General features: G+C 34.1%; 1 protein-coding gene across 1 annotated transcript; it reads right to left on the reverse strand.

The window, feature by feature from the left end:
* Positions 1–2,431: 2,431 nt before the first annotated feature.
* On the reverse strand, positions 2,432–8,122 carry LOC139890560 (cullin-1-like). The gene is made up of 19 exons (XM_071873442.1): positions 7,990–8,122; positions 7,803–7,902; positions 6,821–7,006; positions 6,658–6,705; positions 6,361–6,564; positions 6,192–6,269; positions 6,028–6,117; positions 5,860–5,940; positions 5,691–5,753; positions 5,405–5,440; positions 5,241–5,327; positions 4,998–5,147; positions 4,865–4,920; positions 4,659–4,779; positions 3,868–4,029; positions 3,626–3,769; positions 3,329–3,547; positions 3,049–3,216; positions 2,432–2,791 (listed from the first exon to the last, which is right to left on the reverse strand). The coding sequence occupies exons 1-19, from the start codon at positions 8,112–8,114 to the stop codon at positions 2,690–2,692; spliced, it is 2,220 nt and encodes a 739-aa protein (XP_071729543.1). The 5' UTR covers positions 8,115–8,122; the 3' UTR covers positions 2,432–2,689.
* Between the last annotated feature and the right edge of the window lie 1,827 nt (positions 8,123–9,949).

Consider the following 9,949-nt stretch of genomic DNA (forward strand, 5'->3'; position numbering starts at 1 on the left):
TACGCATGCATGCTTCTTGTTGTTGTTGTTTTTTTTTTTTTTAATCTCCAAATCTCATAACCAAACTCTTATTATTTATTAATCATGATCATTAACGTAAAATTTAAAGAATCTAAACAAATAATAATAAGTATTATTAATTTAGAGTTTTAGGATACCTTATGTGTTTTGGAGCAAGATAAAGGTGGTGAGTTCGATGGGGACAGAACCGAACAGCAGCAGCCCGAAAACGGCAGTAAAATAGTAGCCTAAACTGGCGGTTTTAATGGTGGACATCAGACGGAAAAACGCAGCAGCAGGGTGTCGAATTGGGCGGGTATTTGGGCTGTTTTGTTGAGCAGGAAAACAGCAACAGGAGCAGCTTTAGTTGGGCTGTTTTGGGCGATCAAATTAGCAGAAAATGGGGCTGTTTGGGTAACGAAAATTAGCAGGAACAGGAGGGTTTTTAGTGGTGGTTGTAGGCTGCGAAAATCACAGCAGAAGGCTGTGATTGTGGCGAGTTTCAGTTGCCAAAAAGGCAATCTATTCGGGTCGGTTTTGTCGCCCAGAAAACAGCAGAATATGGCTGAGATTGATGGCGGTTGGGCTGTAAAAACGCAGCAGGAAACAAGCAGATAAATAGCAGAACAATGGCGACTTGGTGACGGTTTATGACTGCAGCAGAAAGCTGCAATTTGAGTCGAAAAACACAGCACAAGGGCTGCTGTTTTTGGGCTGTGGTACGGCTGCAAAATAGCAGCTGGGTGGTGACAGAAAAAAGGGGTGGTGAAGGGACTGTATTAGTCGACCAAAAAGAGAGAGTGTAGAGGAGTTGTTGTGAATTTTGTGATGCAGATAATGGAAGCCTAGGGTCCTTTTTATACTTGAGTTTTAGAATCATATGCACTCTAGGATTGTTTGGAGGATAAACTTGAAGAACAAGGATTTGGATGAAAGAGTTAGAAGTTAATTAGGATTAGTTTAAAATTAGTTTGAAACTAGGATTAGACTTTGTTACAATACTTGGAACTAGATTAGAATTACACTTTGTTAATTATCTTTTAAACAATTTTTTTTTTCTTTGTGCTAGCCGTTTTTTTTATATGTATTATTATTTATTTTATTTTTTTCCTTTTTCAAATGTTTTATTATTTATATCTATGTCACTTTTTATTTATTACTATAGATTAATTATTTTTTAATTAGTAGTGAGTGTCGACTAAAAGTTTACTATTTGGTCAACGTTTTGCTAAATAGAAATTTACGAGCACACAAAAATCGTAAGGGAAATTTAGTAATTCTAGAAGTGGAAAAGTGAGGGTCGTTATACAATCAATTAATGTACAAAAAGTACTATACCTATCATCCCCTTGGCGGCTTAGCGCCTTCTGTCATTAAGCGCCAAACAATTGGGGTGTTGGTGTTTCTCTCGGTTGTTTGTCAAATGTATGTGGATTGAGTTTCAACTGGCTTGGGTATTTGGGTGGTTCTTTTTGGGTTTGCCTGGATTTCCTGGCTAATGAGGGTTCCTTTCGATTTTCTGGTTGCAGTCTCGAGGCACGTGTTCTTGGGTTGCCTGGCGTTTGTGGCTTAGAGGTTTTTAAGATTTGATGTTTGGATGTGAGTTTCTGTGGTTAATGTTGTCATTTGTAGTCAAGCGTTTGTGGGTTTCAGTTTGTGTTGGTCGAGTTGTAAGGTAATTAGGATTTCATTTGTGGACACGTGTATTTTGGTTTCGCTTGTCTTGGCCGAGTTATATGTTCTTTTGTCATTTGTGGCCGTCAGTAGATCGTCATGTTGGTACAATCAATCTCGATGGGCTGCACACTTGTATGCCCCTTCATGTTTTCATCACTGCTGTCCAACTTAATCATTGTCTACTTTTGACTTAATTTTTCCTAGTTCGCAAGTAAATTATGTAATTTCCTTAAAATAATATACCTTAACTTGATACCTTAACTAATTCTAGACAATTCATCGAACATTTTTTAATATTTAGATTTAGATAACTCAACAATACATTACACAAATAAATAAATATACAAAAAAATATTGAGGTTCATATGATAATTTGATGCCATTCATAATTTTTAATTCAGCACAAATACTAAGATGATCGAGTATTTGGTTTGCGCAAATTATTGTACTGGAACGATGAAAGATTATTATGTCTAAATGAAAAGTCCATAGGATGAATTATGTCTATTGAATTATATCAACAATTTACTTCCATCTTTCCCATGACTTTCAGGTATTTTTTACCTTGAAATCAATTTTAATTAAAATATGTATTGTCAGTTTAATAAATTAACTAGAATAATGTACTTCCATCTTTTCTATTGAATTATGTAGTCTTTTTAATATAATTTGTCTTTAAAAAAAATAGTAATTTTTTGACTACTAACTATAGATAATATATGTGATACAATAAGGATTAAGAAGCATTAGAAATTTACTGTTACAACCAATAATTACACCCAAAAACAAAATAAACAAACACACTTTTTCCTACTTAAATGTACTAATCCACTTGATTATTACAAGTTTTGAAGGCTATACAAACTTTTAGGCCCCTATGCAATCACAACACCCACAGATAAGGCATGCTACATTAGCTTCTTTCAGCCAAACGTTCAGCTCCAGTGTAACATTGGTCAACTCAAAATTTCATGCTCCTTAGGCTGTAATTGTCCTCAGCCTTAAAAAAGAATCATGCCAAGTAGCGGAACAAGTTTGGATTCTCTTTGTCCCTTTCAATATATTCACGAGTTATCATATCCTCAATTCTATTCTTAATTGCTTTTACATCAGGCTGAAAAAATGTTCATCGCTCATCAGTTAAAAAAGAAGTCATTGAGATTAAAAAACTGTCACAGTAAGTCAGTAAGTAACCATAATAAGTGACAATATTGTCTCATTTACTAGTGCATGGGATGATTAAGATTACGTTTTACTCTAATGGTTCATAACAGGTTGACAGAAGCAAGGTGCATATCTAACAGGTCACTTTCCAAGTTTTAGTAGTGTTAGGAAAAAAAAAATAATAATAATAAAAAAAAATAAACTTGCCTTAAACAAGCGCGTTAACTGTTCAACGCACTCCATAACTAACTGCTGGTACATCAACGTTTTTCGGATCTTCATGATCCGAACAATTGAAGCTTCAATTGCATACTGCCTATCTTTATCAACATCCTCAGTTACCTTTTTCTTCTCATCAACAGAAGGTAGAGGAATCTGTATATAACATCAGAAAACAAATAATAAAAGTTTCGATTAAATGATAATTTGAAAGTCTAATATGAAGAGATACCAACTTGTTATATACTACGGAGTAAGAAGTAATAACCTTGATTCTACTCATTTTATCAGTGAACTTAGAGTTGAACTCGAAGGAATCAGTTGATAATATTCTTTTGGTATTTGGATCCTTGAGAAGAATTTTATATTTTGCGCACGACAAAGAATGGAGTAGTTTGACAGCATCCTCATCAGATAAGTTCAAACGAGTCACAATTTCTTGATAACTTAATCGGTCTGAAGTGTTAAATAGTAGTAGAACAGATGCCTGCACTAAACAAGGTCAATGGTCAAAATTATACAGATAAACTTCTATTTGCATGTAAGATGAAAAGGAGACGCAAACCTGGTATGTTGTAACAATAAGCTCCATAGTTTTTGATTCAAAATACGCATTTATATTGCAAGTACCCAATGAATATATCCAAGTAAGTCTCCTGTTTGTTGTTTTTGTCCGATAAAATTCATTGAAAACTTTAACGCACTTGACCTTTAAAAAGCACATGTATCAACTATATAAAACACATTACAAATATACAAAACCTAAAACTCAGATCTCATAATAAAAGCAACTAATGATTTCCGTACCATCTCTGCGGGGAGATAAAGGTCAAAATATATGTAAGTTGGCCAGTATGCAGCAGTCAACACAGTGACAGTCAAGTCAATCCCAGTACTAACAATTGGATGATCATTCAAGTACTTTTCAAAGTAGGAATGGTTTTCTTTTGTCAACGTTAAATCTGTAATCTGAAAATAGACACAACAAGTGAATTACAATCCCATAATGCGGGCATAGTAAGTCTTAGAGGCGGCAATTTGGACAAATTTACAAATGAATAGGTCAAAAAATTCATGTTGTATAATTAATTAACAAGTCAAAAAATAATATTATAAATGAGATTTTATAACTTTTATAATATTTTAACTCTAATTATAATCAAAAGTACTACTTCCTCCGTCCCAATTTAATAGTCTCATTTTGACTTTTGACTTTTCAAGTCTTTCTTTACCAACTTTGACTTAAAATATTTTGTTTGTGTTATGTAATATTTGATGTCATTTACATATATGTATTGGGCTTTAAATGTGTTTTCATTAATATAAATTTCACTAAATAATATATAACCGAAGCCAAAATATTTTAAGTCAAAGTTGGTAAAGAAATACTTGAAAAGACGAAATGAGACTATTAAATTGGGACGTCTGGAGTATTATTATTGGTATTATTGGAAAAATAGTGCACCAAGCCACAGGGTTTGCCCACTTTTACATTCTGAACCATTCGAACCTAAAAAACACCCTTTACAAATCATTACAAAGCCCGCTCAACATGGCAGATTTACCACTTCTACAATATATGATATTAAAAGACTGACCATCCTCTCCATCTTTGATGTAAATTGACCACCACAAAGTTGCTTCATCTTTGTCAGAACACTTTTCTCATGTTCATCAATGGCATTCTTGTCAAGCAAAAGACGCTGAGCAAGTCCTTTCCTGACAATATAATAATGCCAGAGATAAGGAAGATAAAGTAATGTTGAAGTAAGTTTTTCTACTATACCACAGAGCACAAGTTTACCTATAAAACTCAGCAAATAAATCTTTATCACTGATGTAGGCAAGCAGCTTTACAACCTACATATTAATATAACTCGAATGTCATTGTATGTCATACAGGTGCATAAAAAGAATATATACAATTACCAGCATACCTTCTCAAGTGTGTCTTCAATATCTTCATCACTCAATTTCTCACTACCACCCTTCTTAAGAATATTATCACAAAATGTGGCAAGTAACTCTGCACCCGAACTTCCAGCAACTCCTTTGTTGTAGAATATTTCATATGCCTCTTTAAGAGCCTAATCAGTAATTTACAAAATAACAATACGGACAAAGAAAAACTGTACTGTTGTCGTGGTATATATGTTTCACACATAAAGATACATACAAACCTTTTTGAAGAGAGAATGGTTTGTAAAACAGTTAGTTACATATGCCAGGTACTTGTCATTGATCTCAATCACTTTCCGAACAAAAACCTGGAGGGCAATACATACATAAGGTTCTGGTCTACAAAACATACTAAATTATCAAAATTCCATGGTATCATGATTACTTGTTTCTGCAAGCCAACCGCATCTCTCTTTTCAGACTGTAATAAACCACAAAAATACTTAACAGGCAGTAACAAAAAATAAGGCAGAAACAAATCAGTAAATTAATAAGCTACAATAACGAATAAAGTCTTAAATCCCTTAAATTTATAACACATATGTACCACCATCATATAGCAAATGTCCATCTCCTCAAGGAGAACATAAACTACTTGTGGATTTATAGAATATACTGTTGAAACTGATATGCTTTCTAAAAAATGTGCTGTTTAAAAAGTATATACAAACTTTCTTGTTAGTTGCTATATCTTCTGCCTGTTTAACCAATATCGTGCCTTCTGCAGCTACATGCTGTAAATTACAAAAACCATAAGACAGAAGGAGGAAAAGAAAACAATTATCCCATATCTCAAATATCTTCTGTAAGAAAAATGAACTTTTCTTCAATACAACAGACCTGCTTAAACACACTTGATACAAGATCCAGTCCTCGAGGTACCTTTGAAAAGAGTCTGAACATCCTTGACAGATCATCAAACTAAAGAAACATAAAGTAAATTGTAATAACCATATAAGAGATCTACATTATACATTCTTTAGCAAACAATCATTAGTAAGTGCATACCTTCTCATCCCTGAGCAATGCATGACAACCCAAGTGTTCGTTCTCAATCAATTGAGAAGCATAAACAGATAACAGCTCATGTTGCACTTTCTACAAATTTATAACCACTTCCCCCCATGAGATAAATATATAACGGAAGACTTGGAAAACCCAAAATAACACACCTCAAGAAGCTTTGGCTCACTGCTGACATGAAGATAATTAAGTACTCTGTCCTTTTCCCATTTCAAGCACTCTTCTACCTGAAATTCCAAGTAAAGGATGCTTATGTTTCACAACATATGATCTTCACAAAGCTGACTTTCATTATTCAAAAGAGCATATGAAGTTTACTTTCAGCATGTAATCCGGACAACACTCATCTAATATCCAGTTTGAGGCCTTGCGTGAATAGTATGATGCACTATGTTTGAGCATGGGTGCTTCAAAATCATTCTCATAGTACTCCATTTCCCCCATTCCTATCTCCAAATATATATGTAGAACATTCTTTAGTAGCGCATGGTCAATCTGCTCTCCTTCACGCTCTCGATCAATCTTGGTTAGCAATCGTAAAAGAATATTGCAAATAAAGAGGTAGGAAAAAAAAAAAAACAAAAACTCGTGGAGAAACAATATGTAAAAACATACCATATAAATTACAGCATCTCTCACTTTCCCATGCATTTCTTGGTATACCTAAACAAGCATATCCAACAGTAAAACAAGCCACTAAAAGAGATTAATCTTGAAGAATTAATTATTCTATATTTTTTCTTTGAACCGAATACTTTACTGACTAATTATGAAATACCAGATCACGGAAACAGGCAAGTCCAACTTCATTTAGTCGCGGGAGAGATCTTCGGGCAATGTAGTATCTATCAAGATAGTGAAAAAATCGGGAAAGCCACCGCACCATGACTTTATGATTTAACCACCTTTTCACAAGCTCCCTAACCATGAACTCATCATGATTCTCTCTTAAAGATGGTAAAACCTGCATAAGAGAAAGTAGTAATTGAACATACAAACAACCAAGAATAAAAACAAATGTAAGCAAGAAGCATTATGCTAAATTAACTATATAAGCCTAAATATGCACATAATGACCGACATCCCAAACAAGTGAGAGTTAATTATAGAACCAGCCACTATATAGACGCTCCAATTCTTTAGCTTGGGTAACCCATTGTTTAGTTGGTGTTCAAAATCAAATAAAAAAAATAGACCACAAGACATATGCATCAAAGCTAAATACGTGTTTGGAATTTTGTTTTGTTCATCAAAGTTTTAAGTTGTAAAAGTGTGATTGTTTAACATTATTTAGAATCCTTTTGTCCACTTTATAATTTTTGTATGTCTTCCTTTTAGTTTTATAATAAAGTTCACATAAAACGAAACACATTCTACCTACGAAATGCGACAGGCAAGAATAAAAAGTTTTACATGCAGGTAACCTTTCTTCATAATATTATTATATCGCAATACCTGAATCTAGTAGTGATTTGACCAGAAGATGCTCGAAGAATAACATTCATCATGAATGTTATACCTGACGTAATCAGATTCTTCAAGCATTTCTGGTCAAAATAATAACATTTATCATAAAGTGTCTTTTTTAAATGTTCATATTTTCACTTAAAATTAATGTTTGTGATATTTTTCAAAAAGTAAAAAAAATTTACTTCCCCATTCCCTTCCTAAAATCTACTTCCCTCTTGATTAAAACACTACCAAATAACTACTGCTATAAGATGACATCAATGTATATGGAAAAAGGAGATGAGATTAACCGTTGAAGTTATGTACTCTTCAATAGACTCGCGATATTCTTCATACAGCTGTTGAGAGTAATCATGTGGCTGTTTCTGCGTGCACATGGCATAGATAGTACTGGAACAAAGTTTGATGAGTTATACAAGATGTAACTAACTGGGAAAATGTTCAAACACAAAATAGCAATAGAGCAAAAACTAATACGTGTAGAGCATCTTGTAATCCTCCGAGCTGAATTGTGGCTCGGGAAGGCCTTCTAGAATATTCTTAAGCTTCGTTATGCCTTTCTGCATGAAGTCCATTCCTTTCGATAACTCTATCACACTCATTGTAATTACAAAGTAACACCAGCTTACTAACAGCTCTGGAACATAAATCAAGGAATTCAATGTTGTCATTGAGAACTGAGAAGAACATGTATCAACAGAAGAACAGCACAATCCGGTTTTGCATATTATAGACACAAAAGGATAAAACAGAGTGTCAAATTCTCTATTGGACACATAATGCAATTCTTAGGCACACAACATATTTAACTAAGGCTTTACGTTGAATTTCCGGACACAATACTCCAAAAGGCTAATATTAATTCATATTGAAATGTTGACCGGCTTAGATTTTAACCATTTTTGAACATTTTTAATCAATTTTTAACGATTTGACCGACGAATCGACTTTGACTGAGTAAACCCGACTTTTGACCAGTTGTGACCCGTTGACAGATTAATTTGAAGGATTTTGAAAAATATAATTGACCTCCTTCTAAACTTTGGATTATACAACCATTATCAAATCCTGAAACTTTGGAACTTTAAAACATAACCTAATTAACATACAGACTAGAATATTTATCGAAACTGTAGAATCAAACCTAAAAAACAACTCCAAATTAGGATTTGAAAACAGCACAATCTAGGCAGTTTGATCATACAATATATTGAATCGTGATATATGAGCACAAAAAAACCAACAAATCGAACACATACAGATACCCATACATACAGACAATTGACACATACATACAGACAATATTTCAATGAAATTTCATCCTAGAGATTCGACTCTGCATGCATACAGATTGATGTTGATATACATAGTTTTAATGGTGATTATGGAGTATAATAATAAGAAAGAGATAATTACCGAACCAGATGATTCTATGGAATCAAGAAGCAGACTAATGAAAGAAGAGAGAGGGAAAGAAAGAGGTATTTATATATTTAGACGACTAAGACACTACAAACTAAAGTCAGATAAAGTTTTTCATAGAAATGAAATAACGCGGCCTTTAATTTGGAGTAATTTAATGAAAATTTCTTTTGAAGTATCTATCCTAAACCATTTTATTAAACCCGTATGGTCAATGTTTTTTTTCTTCAGAATAAGTATTTCCAGAAGTCCCACTTCTGGAACCCCTATGTGGCACTCAAAAAGTGCGGTTTTTTACCACGTAAGGGTGCCGAGTGTGACACATCCGGGACCCCACTACAGGGGCGGAGCCATGTCTATGGTTATGGTGGCACGTGCCCCCACTCAAACTCTACTTACTGGTATGTCAAGTAACTACAGAGTACGTATATATATCGCTATTGTCAAATAGTGTGCCACCAGTAAAAGACTAGCCTATATACTGTTTACATGTATGGGACTCTAGCACACAACCTTAACATTCTGAGTGAAGTTATCAACAATATCTCTCTCAAGTCTTTGAAATCTCAATGTTTGTGAATACGACGTATATATTAAATTTACTGTATCATCTGATTTATGGACTATCAATATTGTTAATAAAGTACAAACAGCTCAACTTAATAAGTTACAAATAGCTCAACTTATGTGTTTATAGATATGGTAACTAGAACTTTTTTATCTTGTGACACGATATATTTTATATGAAGTATTATTTTGTGCCACCAGTGATCTGAAATCATGGCTCCGCCCCTACCCCACTATCCCGACTTTGGCAATTTCGGGACCCTTGTCCTTTTTCTGACAAAACCTACAAGTGGACCCCACCATCCCGACTTTGACAATTTCGGGATTGTGCGTTCCACTTGCAGGTGCATCGGAAAAGGGACTACGGTCTCGGAATTGTCAAAGTGGGGATTGTGGGTTCCACTTGCAGGTGCTTCAGAAAAGGGACAAGGGTCCCGGAATTGCCAAA

Source organism: Rutidosis leptorrhynchoides, chromosome 2 (assembly GCF_046630445.1).
Source record: "Rutidosis leptorrhynchoides isolate AG116_Rl617_1_P2 chromosome 2, CSIRO_AGI_Rlap_v1, whole genome shotgun sequence".
NCBI lineage: Eukaryota > Viridiplantae > Streptophyta > Magnoliopsida > Asterales > Asteraceae > Rutidosis > Rutidosis leptorrhynchoides.

Excerpts from the sequence above, each read along its gene's own strand:
- LOC139890560 (XM_071873442.1), bottom strand. The coding sequence starts at position 8,114 with ATGAGTGTGATAGAGTTATCGAAAGGAATGGACTTCATGCAGAAAGGC. Across the intron at positions 6,565-6,657 it reads GAGATGCTGTAATTTATATG|ATTGATCGAGAGCGTGAAGG; the intron begins GTATGTTTTTAC and ends TTGCTAACCAAG. Across the intron at positions 5,754-5,859 it reads TATCAAGTGTGTTTAAGCAG|CATGTAGCTGCAGAAGGCAC; the intron begins GTCTGTTGTATT and ends TGTAATTTACAG.